General features: G+C 35.1%; 3 protein-coding genes across 3 annotated transcripts in view; 2 read left to right on the plus strand and 1 right to left on the minus strand.

Annotated features, from left to right (window-relative positions):
• Positions 1–1074: 1074 nt before the first annotated feature.
• Positions 1075–3696, minus strand: LOC116020124 (formate dehydrogenase, mitochondrial-like). The gene is made up of 6 exons (XM_031260612.1): positions 3536–3696; positions 3272–3443; positions 2233–2773; positions 2026–2150; positions 1831–1943; positions 1075–1413 (listed from the first exon to the last, which is right to left on the minus strand). Exons 1-6 carry the CDS (start codon positions 3617–3619, stop codon positions 1300–1302), a joined length of 1149 nt encoding a protein of 382 aa, XP_031116472.1. The 5' UTR covers positions 3620–3696; the 3' UTR covers positions 1075–1299.
• Positions 3697–8488: 4792 nt separating this feature from the next.
• Positions 8489–12723, plus strand: LOC116018978 (protein farnesyltransferase subunit beta). The gene is made up of 14 exons (XM_031259033.1): positions 8489–8747; positions 8880–8966; positions 9052–9157; positions 9725–9760; positions 9922–10004; positions 10091–10144; positions 10343–10394; positions 10590–10654; positions 10975–11031; positions 11304–11376; positions 11563–11649; positions 11736–11883; positions 12014–12150; positions 12269–12723. The coding sequence occupies exons 1-14, from the start codon at positions 8635–8637 to the stop codon at positions 12503–12505; spliced, it is 1335 nt and encodes a 444-aa protein (XP_031114893.1). The 5' UTR covers positions 8489–8634; the 3' UTR covers positions 12506–12723.
• A 1219-nt stretch (positions 12724–13942) lies between these two features.
• Positions 13943–15586, plus strand: part of LOC116020892 (2-methylene-furan-3-one reductase-like) — a 3335-nt gene continuing 1691 nt past the window's right edge. Inside the window, exons 1-2 of the mRNA XM_031261459.1 lie at positions 13943–14210; positions 14464–14947. Of these exons, the coding sequence (XP_031117319.1) occupies positions 14001–14210; positions 14464–14947 (694 nt within the window). The 5' untranslated portion in view covers positions 13943–14000. The remainder of the gene's footprint in view (positions 14211–14463; positions 14948–15586) is intronic.

Consider the following 15586-nt stretch of genomic DNA (forward strand, 5'->3'; position numbering starts at 1 on the left):
TTTTTTTTTTTTTTTTTTTTTTGATATGGCCTTCTATTGGTTGTAAAAGTATTCCGTAATGTGTACGGAGCAATCCATACTAGATTGGTAAATTTTAGAGAAAATAATATACTTTGAAATTTGGACTGACGAAAGAAATTGCAATTATTATTTGAAAGTATATATATAAATTTTATTTTTGTGTAATAATCTATAAATTATACATCATTATTAAAGATGTGTACTTTAAAATGTATTTTAAGTAAAATTACTATTGTAATAATTCTGAACGAATTTGACTGAGAATATGTTGTTATTAATTGTTGACATTAACATTATTGTCTTTCAAAATTTTTATGATGGGTAATTTTGGTCCTTTTTCACAAAGTGATAATTTTAGTTTTTTAATTGTTCCATAAAAACTTCCATATTCCACTGGTGAGTGGTGAGGAACCAAAATTGTCATATTAAGAAAAATTAAATGGTCAATAATACTCACTTTAATATATCAAGAGGTTAAAATCACTATTTCGTATACATGTAGTGACAACAAATATTGTTTTCTCGTAATATTATTTCTATCGAAGTTATGGATCATGACGTTGTGCATGAAATTAACTTTAAGGGGGCGTTTGGTTCAAGTTATATAAGATAACTAAGGTTATATTTGTTTGGAATATAACATTATCATGTTTGGTTCAAGTTATGTAAGATTCCCAGGAAAAGTAACATAACCTCCCGATGTAGTTTTTAGCTATTTGAAGGGAATGTGAGATACACCCAATTTTTTAGGTAATCTCACATTCCCTTATCTTATTACTAATATTGAACTTTTGACATTTTAACCAATTTATCTTATTTCCGTTGTCTTATTTACCTATTTCAATTTTAAACCAAACACATATATCTAAAATTCCCAGTTATCTAACATTCCAAGCAATCTAACATTCCCTAAGGTAATCTAACATTATGTGAACCAAACGCCCCCTAAATATCAAATTGAAGAATCTATATATATAGTATATACTCAACAATATTAATTTTAGACTACATTCCCCTGTCAAATCAATTTCATGTTGATTTTAACTAGCAATATGTTTAATTTAAATAATATATCCAGAATTTGATTTGGCTATCCAGAACATTTTGGGTGATAATTTAATTTCAAGAGATCAGAAGATGGGATTGAAAGCCACAACAGAGAAATGTTCCTTTTTCTCACATTACAAGTGTTCTGAAAGACACTGTAGATAAGGGCCCATTTATTACTGACATTCTCAACAAAACACCACCAACAACACAGCATCATGCCGAAGCAGTTCAACGATACTGGCTAGCCAATTGACCATCCTTCACAATGTAATTCTGGGCAGGGAATTCTTCACCCTTGAAATACCTGTCCAGCATGTCCTTAGTTCCTGCAGCATACCTCAGCTGCAAAGCATTTCAAGAAACAGTTACATAAACACATGGCTCAAAGATTTCAAGTTAGTATCCAATTTAGTCATCCATTATAGTGATTTTTTGTTTATTTAGTCATAAACGGTGCTTAATTGGATACTGGACTTTGATGGGTTTAACTAATTGAGTCCTCTATTAAGATAACTTAGTAATTCCCCTCTTTTAATACCTAATTTAGTTCTGATTATAGTGGTTTTACCCAATTTAGTCATCGACTGTTATAGTGTTTTTTTCTCCATTTAACCCTTGATTCTAACAACTCAAGACTCAATTAGGTGATTAAATCGAGAAAAACAACTATAGTCAAGTACTACATTGGGTATTGACTCCAAACATTTCATTCTCATCAAGAGAAGACTACATAGTAAACGGGGAAAACAGGATTGGTACCTGTGCATCAATGGTTGTCCCGGAAATATGGGGCGTCATGGCTTGATTTGGCATGTATCGCCATGGATGGTCCTTGGGAGCTGGTTGTGGGTACCAAACGTCGCCACTGTAGCCTAAACGTCGATCAAGAAAGCACTGGATTCAGCTCAGGGCACTTGGATAAGGATGTTTTACATAGGATTTGACGAGAATTACCTGCAATGTGTCCACTGGAACAAGCATCAGCAACTGCTTGAGTGTCCATGATTGCGCCCCGAGCATTGTTCACCACTAACACTCCCTTCTTCATCTTAGCAATCCTGTTCTTGTCAAACATTCCCCTGAAATCACAACAAAAGATGGAAAGACCATGAGAACTTGCATATTTACATTTTGAATGAGCTGACAGAGACATAAATTTACTTTGTTTTGTCTGTTAGAGGGGTATTGATGACAACAATGTCACATTTTGACAGCATAGTATCAAGGTCTTCCTCAAACGTTGCCCCAATTTCCTTCTCCAATGCAGGATCCATCTTGAGACGATCATGGTACAGCAGATTGCAGTTGAAAGGCTTCAATCTCTGGAGTAAAAGCCTCCCAATCCGACCAGCCCCAACCGTCCCAACAGTTTTCCCCTCGAGGTCATAAGCTCTGTAAGCAATTCCCGCAACGTCCCACTCCCCTTTGATGACCTGATGGTACCCGGGCAGGAAATTTCGAACAAGAATGAGGATACGCATCAGTTCGTCCTCTGCAACCGAGACTGTGTTGCTTCCAGTGACCTCTGCCACCGTCAGCCCAGCAGCAGCTGCAGCATTGAGATCTATGTGATCTGAACCAATGCCTGCAGTGAGCAACAGCTGCAAATTCTTGGCTTTCTTGATCCTTTCAGCCGTGACATAGGCAGGATGAAAGGGAGTGGTTATCAGCACATGTAGATCAGGAATATGCTTTTCCAGCTCTGTCAATCGCAAACAACAGAAAAAAACAAAAAATACTTCCAATCACTTTCAAAAAACTCACAAATACAAACACAATGCATAATACTTGCATTTAGGGACCCAAATTGGTCAGATTGTTAACTTGATAACCACAAAATTACAAGTTGGACTCCCCGTGAGAGCAATCTATTGGCCTTGGCAATCCCAGTCAAGTTGACCAGACTGTTGACTTATAATCACGGAGTTAAAAATTCGATTGCCAAACGGCCTTGGTTTGAACTGGAACTATTAGGATCACAAAACTGAGTTTACACCTAGCAGGTTTCGTAATTACCCAAACAAAATACTTGCATTTAGAAATTAGAATCATGTCTATAACTACTAAAGGACAAGCAAAAATGTCAAATTACAACTTTCTATCAAGAATCTGCTTCAGAGCTGTTAAGCAGTTAAGGTTTATGTTCACTAATAAAGCAAATTATATATGTTTTGAGGGGGAAAATCATAATTTTTCTTACCAGACTCAGGTCCTTCTTTGTCAGGAGTGACTATGTACTGGTGACCTTGGGATTCCAACCAATCACGAATTCCCAGCGCATTCTCCACGCAACCTACAAAATTGGGATTCATCGAAGCATACTCATTTGCTTTGTAGAAAACACCGACGATCTTTTTGCTCCCGGGAGAAGCCTGTTTTCAAGCCGCAGTTAAATACTTAAATCAAACAAAATCGCGATCATAATCTGACACAAATTTTGAGAATTCAAGAGACGACGGCTTACGTGAAGTTGTCGGGTGAGAAGGGATGGGTTCCCGTAAGAAGCAAAAGCCCGAAGCCCAGAAGCAGCAACACGCCTCATCGCCATCTCTCTCTCTCTCTCTATCTCTTAGTTGCTTGCTGTGATTCGTGAGTGAGTGAGAATTGTATCGCTCGAGCCTATTTGTAGTCGAAATGGGACCGGGCAGGTTTCGAATTATGGAAAGTGACAGCTCGGCCTTGATAAAAATCTTATCTCGTCCACCTGCGACGCCGTCAAGGTTTGCATAATGGATTGCTACACTTGTCGTACAATATCTGCTTTCATGTTTGACCCCGTTGGGGCTGCTCTTTACAAATTGACCGTCGTCAAATACATCAACGGCTGTGATTCGGATTATGTCTGAAATTTCAAAATTAATCTTTTGATATACCATAGTTAACTGACAAAATATTATATTTTTACATTAAAATATAAAATTATTACATCTGTCATAAAAAATATTATATTTTTTCTTATAAATAACAAATATTTTATTATATTTACATATTGATCCGATACGTTTTGACCGACTTACCTATTATAAGGAAATTTAAGATGGTCCAGCCAGCAAAGGTATCTCAAAATCTATCCTAATATGCTATGATTAATTTAGAAAGAAACAAAAAAAGTTATCATAATTTGTATTTATATATTTTTCATTTTAGGAATTTTATATCTAGTTTTTCAATATTTTTCAAATTTTCATTTTTATTTAAATATTAAAAAACATGGTTAATTTTAATTATAATTTCTTGTTTAGAGTTATATGTGTGTGTGTGTGAGAAAAATGTTAATATGTGATATTTGAATCAACTTTATATTCAAATGTAACATAACTACAAATATTTAAAACATTAACAATATAGGTATATAAAAATTTTAAATTTTGTTTTGAATTTTGAAATTAATTTGAATATTATTTAACCTTTAAATATGAACAAGTAAGTTGTGTTACGATGGTGAATGAAAAATTAGTATGATGTTATTGGTATTAATGAACGAATTATTATGATAAAGGACAATCGTGATAATGAAAAAGTGTGTATGTAGATAAGCATGATGTAATGATAGGTAGGTATGTGAGTATGTGTGATTATATATGAAATTATGTACAAAATTATTATTTTTTGTTTTATAACTTCAAAAAGAACAACTTTGATTAAAAAGCTCTTTATTTAATTTTGTATATTTTTAGAAAATTCTTCAATTTGAAAGTGGGAACCCATTGGCATCTTATCCGGGACATCTTTTGGATGGAAAGTGGAAACACGTGCAATGTGACTGTTTGATGTTTTGTTTGTTGCAAATATTATTAGTATTATTTTTATTATTTTAAATAATTGTCACTATTTAAGACGGTGTACCAAATAAATTATGTTATTATTTTAGATTGCGTATCAAATAAAATTTAATTTTTTTGCAATAACTTATAAATTACAGATGAAAAGTATATATAATGGGATTAACCAAAAAAATGTTAACAACAATCAAACTTTTAATTTTTTTTTAGAGTGAAACTTATATTCTATCTAGCCAATCACTCTCTTTGAGTTGCAAATATTATCTTTGATTGTGCAAAAGCATATGTAGATAGGGTTGTTATGCCGTGGACCCAAGTCCACATTGCAAGGTGGACCTGGGTCTACATTCACATACACTATACTCTACATTCACAATTTGTAAACTCCACATTCACACATTACAGGATTATATGTTTAGTAACTATAATCTACATTCACATACACTATACTCTACATTCACAATTTGTAAACTCCACATTCATACATTCAAAACTCTATATTCACATGTCCTATACTCCACATTCACAACTTGAGAACTCCACATTCACACATTACAGGGCTACAAGTTGGTAGAACTTCTTAACTCTATTACAGATTCACACATGCATAACCCTACATTCACGATTTCTATACTTCATATTCACAATTTGAAACCTTCACATTCACACATTTCTGGGCAACTCTACATTCACACAATCATAAATCTACATTCACGATTTCTATACTCTACATTCACACTTTGAAACCTCTACATTCACACATTTTTGGACAACTCTATATTCAGCAATATGTTTACTAATTTAAAAAAAAAAAAGACAAAAACGACGTAGTTTTGGACCCAGGTCCACCTTGCAAGATGGACCTGGGTCCACAGCATAATTTGCGATGTAGATACGTGCCACACTTGATAACTAACCAACTAGGGACAGCCCGATTTGATTAATCCATGAAATGGATTGAGACGATTTCACGGAAACCAAACGGAGCCTATCTAATGGAGCAACTATCTGGTGTAGGTGGCTCATGGCTTGGTCTCCTTAATTATACAAGACAATCTTAAGGAATACAGTTCACATTTGTCTTTCAATTTATAATGATAATGTTATGTTTGGTCTCGGTCTCTTTCTAATGCATTTAGTATTTTAGTCTCAAATTTTTAAAAGGGAAAATGACACTTTTTCTCCCTATGTTATGTGCATATAGCACTTTTTCCTCCTGAGTTATTAAAATGACAATTTTTTCCCCTCAGTTATTTTAAAAGTGGTAGCTTTTTCCCCTGAAATGTTAAATTGACATTTTTTCGCTTAAAAATAACTATTTCATTTATTTTTATTCTTCAACAAATTATATTACTAATATGTATGGAAGATTACGGTTCGATACGAACCTAATCGAACACTGTAGCAATTGAACTTAAAAAGTATGGACGGTTACGGTTACAATTCAGAACCGAAAAAATAAAATAAAATAATTGTTAAATTTAGACTATTTTTAAATAAGAAATAAAATTATAAAAATAAATAAATAAGTTTTGATTGACGGTTCAAAATCAAAATTGGAACAGAACCGTACTGATTTATCAAATAATAAGTGTTTGACCATTTTCACTATATATGACTGTGGTTCAGTTCCGGTTCACGGTTCAACAATTATTTAATTTTATTTTTCGGTTCTGAATCGTAACCAGAACCGTCCATACTATTTCGGTATGATTGCTGCAGGGTTTGGTTAGGTTCGAACCGAATCGTGATCATCCATACATATAAGTAATAATTTGTTGGAGAAGAAAAATAATGAAATAATTATTTTTAAGGGTAAAAATGTCAATTTAACATTTCAGGGGAAAAAACTGTCACTTTAATAATACAGGAGGAGAAAGTGCTATATGCACATAACATAAGGGGAAAAAGTGTCATTTTCCCTTTTTAAAATGTTTGATGTCACACGTCTACTCTTTGATGGAACGAGTGTGTCATTATGATAAAATTGACATTAATTGTAAATTTGTGATTCAAGTATTGAATAAGTGTTTAAATCTGAGTGATTATGTATACATCATGCCTTCTATTTTGTATGAAGTTAATATTTATAATCTTTTGTATTTAATATTAGAGTCATTTTCATTTTCTGTCTTATTGTTATTGGGCATTGCCTATTTTAGTCCACTTCATTAATTTTTGCCACATTGCGACTAGTCTTATTTAGTCTTTGTCACTTTTAGTCCACCGTTAAAATTTTCATCAAATTGCCGTCCAAAACAGGGATATTTTTGGTCTTTTCATGCGTTGGTCATCTCCTTGACCCTTTGCAGTGGTTTTCAATTCCTTACACATTTTCATCCAATGACGAGGTCTGGCGAAAGTCATGTGAGCCACATTACAAATCCATGGCTTTCGCCGGACCTCTTCATTGGATGAAAATATGTAAGGAAAACAACTACAAAGGTAAAGGAGATGATCAAAGCATGAAAAGACCAAAATACCCCTGTTTTGGACGGTCATTTGACGAAAATTTTAACGGTGGACTAAAAGTGGCAACGACTAAATAAGACTGGGCGCAATGTAGCAAAAATTAATGAAGTTGACTAAAATTGGCAATGCCCCAATAATAATAGGACAAAAAATGGAAATGACTCTTAATATTATAATGATCCACTTAAAACAATAATTATTATAATCATAAAAACACAAATATGAGCAAGGCTATAAATGCTGTTCCAATTTGTCAATGTTTCTTTCCGAAAGATTGAATCCCTAACTTCAAATGCCGTCACGCCCCGACCTAACAGAGCATATGAGATAGTATAAGTTGACAACTTAGTTGATCACATAGGCTAGACTTTTGCTTATTACGGGTAAGATGCCTCCTCACTTTGAGAGGTTGCTCACACACTACTGTTGGTGAGACTAAATCGCTGATCTTTCTTCCCAAACTTCACCCCTGTGAGCAACTGAGTTGCCCATGCGGCACCAATTTGTCAATGTTTTCAAACCATCTTCCTTATTATTTTTTTTTAATGCTATGGTGTTACTTTTAGTCCCAATAGTTTAGGTGTGAGAATATATACTTTATATATTTCTAGATAACACGAGGCCAAAGGTGTAATGTTGAGATGGAAAAATATTGAGATGTTTCACCTTTTATAGATCATATGGTTGTTAAAAAAAAAAAAAAAAATCATATGGTTGCCCTACTAATCTAAACAATAAGCAATGTTACAGAAGGCGTTAGGCGCTAATCGTGCATCGAAAGATGCTTAGTGCTTAGACGGTAAAATTGTCATACTAGTTTTTTATAAAAAACAAAATACATAAGATGAATTAGTAAAGAATTTTTCCTATTCTTAAAAAAAAATTATAATGAAAAATATTTTTCATCGAATCAAACAACATAAAACATAATTTTTCTCCACTTAAAAAAAACATTTTCTATGAAATATGTTTTCCATCGAACCTGAAACCCCTATAATTTGATTAATTTCCTTTTAGAATTAGTGGACCAAATTCCAATAATGAAATAAAGTGGTCTACTCTAATTTTAGAGAGTATAGGGGTTTACCCTCAAATGTTATTGTAAAACGTATACTCCGTAGTAAAAGAGAAAATTACTGAATACTCCGTTGTCCGTTAAGCATACGCCGACAACGGATATGCCCTGCGGGCCGTACAAGTAAGCGAATCGAAGTCGAAGTTGAACTGTTGAAGCATAGAAGGTCAACGTCACGGTCCTCACCCGCCGGCCAGTTTGAGTGCTTTTTTTCCGGTGATCGGAATAGCGACGATGGAGTCTACGACGGGGACGAAGACTCAGGAAGAACAATGGATGGTAGAGCGTCAAGTCCGCGAAATTTACAACTTCTTCTTCAGCATCCCTCCCAACTCTCAGTCCGTCATGTCAGCTCTCTTCCTCTCTCTTAATTCATAGGGTTTCATCTTACTTCATATATCCACACTTCAAGTTAATTTGGATATATTCAAGTTAATTTGGATATATGTGTGTTTCTTACAATTTGGTTGTTCTTTCAGCCTGGAGCTTCAACGTGAGAAGCACGTTGAGTATCTTTACAGAGGACTCCAGCACCTCGGTCCATCGTTTTCTGTTCTCGATGCAAAGTATGATAGATTCCGTCGTTTTTGATTGATAATTAAAATAATTTATCCCACTTGAAGGAAGTTACTAGGTTTTGCTTATCGACAGTCGACCTTGGATGTGCTATTGGATGATCCACTCGATTGCTTTATTGGGCGAGTCTATTGACGATAAATTGAAAGACGACGCCATTGACTTTCTCAGTCGCTGCCAGGTTTGTCACTCTTTGCATAGCTTTATGCTGCTATCTGAAATATGAATGTTGATATTTTAAATCATTATTATATTGGGAAAATGAAATAAGCAGGATAGATTTCTGACTACATTGTGATATTAATAATTAAGGTACTTGTATATGCGTTTCCAATCTGGTTCCTAAAGTAAAAGAAGTGCAGACTTCTAGATTGATCTGTGCAGATGAGCATCCTTAGGTGTCCAATTCAATGCTTGTTGCTTAAGCCTTGATTGCATTTCTTTAAAGAGTTCCATTGGGTGCTTCACACTTTCTGATGCCACTTCTTTTGTAATTAGTCTTCCTTGTTAGCAGATTTATGCGTTTAATATTATTTTTTTTGAAAGTCTTTTTTGAAAAGTTCTCTATCTGGTTTTATGTTTTACTTTGCATTTGAACTGTTGCTGGGAAACATCATGTGCTGTCCAAAATGAAAACAAAGGAAGTAAACGGCTAGAAATATCTTCTCAGCTTGTTTCCGTATTCTGCTGCACATCATGATGTTTCATGGCCAAAAAGCTTATTGATGTGATTTTTTCATAACTGCAGGATCCAAATGGTGGATATGGCGGTGGACCTGGTCAGGCAAGTTTATCTTCATCAGCTTAAATCCTAGTTGAATTTGTATTGTTAATAGGTTTACTAAATTTTTTTCATGCAACTGAGTACTGTAACTTCAAAATCTAGAGTTCTTAAATTAGTATGCTTATCTTCTTGGAATAAAATCCACTTCTGCTCTTGGTCAGATGCCACATCTTGCAACAACCTATGCTGCAGTTAATGCACTCATAACTTTGGGAGGTCAAAAATCTTTCTCATCAATTAAGAGGTGCCTGGTCAATCCCCATTTCTTATGTTATGTACATGTCATGCATTGTTTGGTGTGATCTTGACACGTTCGGTAATATATCTCAGAGATAAATTATACTCCTTTTTGCTGCGAATGAAAGAAGCAAATGGTGGCTTCAGGTATGTGTTTTTCTGTCTGCTTGCACTTTATCTGATCTGAGGGAATGGGATCTTTGAGAATAACCATTTGCTGATTAAAGTGCTTTTGTTGTTATAGTGACCTTAGTTCAATCCTACATTTCATCTTGGCCTTGAACTCCTAAGTAACTTTGCTTTTGTACAATTTTCCTCCATAATATATTAATTGTTTGCTCTTAGGATGCACGATGGTGGGGAAGTGGATGTTCGTGCATGCTATACTGCCATTTCAGTAAGTTTGAGCTCTGCATCCTGTCCTCCACTAAGCTTTTTTCATTTCTTCACCAATGCCCCCCACCTTTTTTTTTTTTTTTGAAACTAAAGAGTTTTATTCACAAATCATTCCTTTTTATCAACTGTTTTTCAAACTGTATTTTAATGTTGCATGTTTACTAACTAATATAGAATACATGCAATATTTGGTCAGGTTGCAAGCATCCTGAACATTCTGGATGATAAGCTAACTCATAATGTTGGAAATTTCATTGTAAGGTTTGTTTTTAACACTTCCCTTCTCCTACTAGGTGCATATTCTTTACCTTAGGAAACTATGAAGTATGAACAATGTGTCTAAATCCAGTGTAACTCATTTAGTCATGTTTGATGAGAGTTGACAAGTGTGCTTCAGAAGAATGTCCTGGTGTATTTTGCAGTCATGTACTGAATCATTTTCATGGTATTAGAGGCACTTAATAGCTAATTTTTACTTTTTTAGTCCTGGTGCCAGTGATGTTGATTCTAACAGATAAATTAGAAGAATTAAGATGGCTTAAACTTTTATGAGCTCACACAATCTCTCTTATCATTTGTAGTTGTCAAACATATGAAGGTGGAATTGCTGGAGAACCAGGTTCTGAAGCTCATGGTGGGTAAGTCACGTACTATATGTATTCTATATTTCTTTAATAGGAGAATTAAATCTGCTTATTTTCTTGTTTGTTTATTTAGTAACTGTCTTATAGAGTTTTTGCACACTGCACATTGCATATTTTTAGGGCATGTGTAATTTACATATTACTCCGTATCTTGTATGGGTATTAAGCTACCATTTCTATAGAGTTTTGTCTGTTCTCAAAGTGAATCGTTTTAGCTGCTTATGTAATTAATAACATCTTACTGATCTGATTGGTTATCTGCCCAGGTATACATTTTGTGGTTTGGCTGCAATGGTTCTGATCAATGAAGTTAATTGTTTGGACTTGCAAAGCTTACTTGTAAGTTGATTCTTTCTTTTAATAGTATTCACTATGAGCTTACTTCTCTTGCTTTTGTATATCAGCCAATGATTGATCAGTGACTTCTGTGCTATCCTCTATATTCTATACTGGACAACTGTAATTCTTTATCTAGCAATTTCATGTAATGCTATGAATGTTCTGATGAATATATGTTTATGCTAGGATTGGATGGTATTCAGGCAAGGAGTGGAAGGTGGATTCCAAGGGAGAACAAATAAATTGGTAGATGGTTGCTATTCGTTTTGGCAGGTAATAGCAGTTGGCTTTAGAAGTATAAGTTTTATATCGGGACTGAGAGATTATTCAGATATGTTCCTATGGATGCTACATGGCAGGGTGGAGTGGCTGCGATATTACAAAGGTTGCATTTGAATGTTATGGAGTGTGACCATGGTTCTGTTGCGTCTAGTTCCTCTGATGGAGAAGACCACCTTGAAGGAACTTCCACTCACACGGATGAATCTTTTCATCTCAGGCAGGGAGGTATTAAAACATTGACTACATATATAATATTATTTCAACAGCAGTGGCCAACTTCCTGAACTTAAGCAATCTCTCTCACTAGCATCTCACGATTTTGAATTCATCATCTGAACAATTTTATTTCTTTCAGCTGGACCAGAGCATGGTGCTTTTGAACCAGTGAAGAACTTGAACGACATTGGTTATGAGTTTATCAATAGACATGCTTCTAGGAGACCTCTATTTGATAGCCTAAATTTGCAGCGCTACATCATACTTTGCTCACAGGTATAGCGTATAGGACCCAAATGCAAATCACTACCTTGGGCATCCTGCTCTCTGTACTTTCGTTTCTATGCAGTAGAATCTTTTTAAATTTATTCTCGGATATGGTTGACGCGTGCAGGTAGAGGGCGGTTTCAGGGACAAACCAGGGAAGGCCAGAGATCACTACCATACATGTTACTGCCTGAGTGGTCTGTCGATTTCTCAGTATAGCTGTGCAAGTGATTTTGGCACTCCGCCTTTGCCCCGGGACATCTTGGGCCCTTATTCCAACAACCTAGTCGAACGGATTCACCCTCTATTCAACATTGTCATAGATTGTTACTATGAAGCTCGTGAATTCTTCTCAGGTCTGTGAGGATCTTTTCCCTCTTTTGTACCATAACATGTACTCCGTACAATGGTTTCCCTCCAGTGTCCTTACACAGCAGCGCCGTCAGGAAAGGATTTACAGTGTTTATTATAGTGACGAAATTCTTCGTATATTATTTCCATAAAATTCTAGGCGTTGTACTACATCTTTTTGTGTAATTTGCAATCTTGGAAAGTATGGGACATCATTGTTGTTTGCTTCCACTCTGTTTCTTCTTCTCTGAGTAACGTGATTCTTATAAATGTTTTTTTAAAAAAATTTAAAACAAAATTCAACCATCTTATATTCCCTACAATGATTTCAAAGGTATATGGTATTACAACATTCACATTCTTGAAATTAGAGAATATGATATTATAATATTCACATTCTTGAAATTATATGAGATAATTTGTACCAAATACTCGGGTGGCTTAAAACAAATCCCTTGATTGAAAAACGAAGCTTCAAGTCTTCAACCATGCTATTTTCTTCATTTCCACTTGACCAAAGCCAAACCCTCAACCAGTTAGCCACCTTAGACCGGCCTGTATTTGATCGAAGAAAGTTTAAACTTTGTATTAATCTTGGAATTAGAATGGTAACATTATATGGTTTTATTTATTTATTTTTGTTACTATAAAGTATGGAGTAAAAAACACGATAAAACTAATGAACTCATGTCTTTTGATCAATGTTTCCTTTCCTTTAAAGTATTGATCAATGTTTCCTTTCCTTTAAAGTATTAATAAATTCATGGTTAATACTTAATATCAGCTTAAACGCATAAGTTGGAACATAATTTTCCTTCCAATAAGATGCTTTAATTTTCAACTCATAAGTTGGAACATAATTTTCCTTCCAACAAGATACTTTAATTTTCTCTCCGTAAGGCCGAAGGTGTAAAAATAGTATGCCATGAGAATAAACCAAAGTTCAAAACTCGGCTTTCCTTAAATTAAATGCCTATAAAATGCTGGATAAATAAGCCAAAAAAAAAAAAAAAACACACACACACACACAAAAACAAACAAATAAAACAAACAAAAGTTCATTCATAATCATGCATGCATAGTAAAACTGCAGATCGAAATGGTATGCCGTGACGTCAGTTTATTAATCTTGCCACTTTTGGTATAAAAATACATGCAGAAAAACCATTTGCTATCTGCGACCTCCTAATATAGTAATATATCATGTACCAGACTACCAATAATGGTATGCCATGACGTCATCAATTGATAGTTGAAGACAAAGACACAATTAATGCAATCCTGCAAGACTGAACCTAGTGACTAAATCATGGCAAAATACATGCATCCATAAATCTGATCCGTTGAAAAACATGCAAAGGAAAAGCCTAGAATCCCAGTGGTCTGATCTATATATATATATATATATATATGCAAGATTGAACCTTCTTCATTCCATCCACAACCAAAACATACCATCTTTAAGCTAAGTAAACTTCTGTTCTTGTATTAATCACCCTAGCTAATCGATGGCAGCAGAGAACATTCCTTCGACGATGAAGGGTTGGGCTTATACCCAAGACGGGAAAGCCGTAAATGTCCTCAAATTTCATACAGATTTGCCGGTTCCAACTCCTAAAGATGACCAGCTTCTCATCAAAGTTATCGCCGCCGCTCTCAACCCCGTAGACGCCAAACGCATGCTCGGCTTATTCCGCTCCACTGATGCCCCTTTTCCGGTAAACCTCTCCGGCTTCCCAATTATTATATAGACACTGTTTGGTAACATCGTTAGCTTATAACTAATTTTGGTTTATTTAATCTTGTTTTACTTGTTAAATAATCAATTAGCTTTTTGTAACAGCTTATTGTTCTAAAATGTTAAAATTCAAAAAACTGTTCAAAACATCTTTTTCAATCAATTTTTTGATAAATCAGCTATCAGCTAAGAGCTCATTAGCTCATTAACTAACATGAAATATGATTATGCAGATTGTTCCGGGATACGATGTTGCCGGGGTAGTGGTGAAGGTGGGGAGTCAAGTAACCAAGTTTAAACTTGGTGACGAAGTGTACGGAAACATAAACGAACATCCTATAAACCATCCCAGACAATTTGGTTCTTTAGCGGAGTACACTGCCGTGGAAGAGAACCTCCTTGCTCTCAAACCCAACAATCTAAGCTTCCCTGAAGCCGCTAGCCTTCCGCTTGCTATTGAGACCGCGTACGGCGGCCTTGAACAGGCCGGAATTTCCGCCGGAAAATCCATTCTTGTTTTGGGCGGCGCCGGTGGGGTTGGAAGTCTCGTTATTCAGGTGGCAAAGCACGTGTTTGGTGCATCTGAAATTGCTGCAACCTCCAGTGCTAAAAAAATTGAGTTGCTGAAAAGGCTTGGCGCTGATCAGGTCATTGATTACACAAAGGAGAATGTGGAAGACTTGCCGCAGAAGTTCGATGTCGTCTATGATACTGTCGGTAAGATTAAGATTTATCCTCAGATTAAACTACTACAAACTAGGGTAGCCACTGCCAAATTAGCCGGACTTTACCATTTTCTTAGTTAAGTCTGGTTTATGGATCACTACTGAAAATCTGGCTATTTCTGTCCAATCCTAAGGTGGTCAGTATTTTAATAAAAATTTCAATTTTTTTGTCCTTAAAGATGAATGTTGGACGAAAATTCTGTTCAACCTGTTGAGTTGGTTGGTAAACCCAAATTGATTGATAGGTAGAAATTAAAAATGGTAAGTATTTTAATTTTCAGGTTGTTGGTAGGAAATTCTCACTTTTTAAGAATGGTGGGTTACTCTCTGAAATTTCCCTTCTATTTTTGTTCATTGGACATTATTTCTGACCAAAAATTATATAGTTGGACAGAATTTCTGACAAAGATTTTTCTGAACCTTCCTTTTGGTCGGTATGTTGGATGGAAACATTTTTTCCTACCAACATATAGCGTTTTCAATCAAACTGCCCTGATTGGACGAAAAACACGAGATTTTCAGCTGTGGATCTATCCTTTGTGGGCAAAAATCATCAGAATTTACACATGACACACCTTGATAATGCTTGTGTTTTTCTATCTTATTCAACCCCCCCCCCCCCCCCCCCCCC

The sequence above is a fragment of the Ipomoea triloba genome, chromosome 5, assembly GCF_003576645.1.
Source record: "Ipomoea triloba cultivar NCNSP0323 chromosome 5, ASM357664v1".
NCBI classification, from domain to species: domain Eukaryota; kingdom Viridiplantae; phylum Streptophyta; class Magnoliopsida; order Solanales; family Convolvulaceae; genus Ipomoea; species Ipomoea triloba.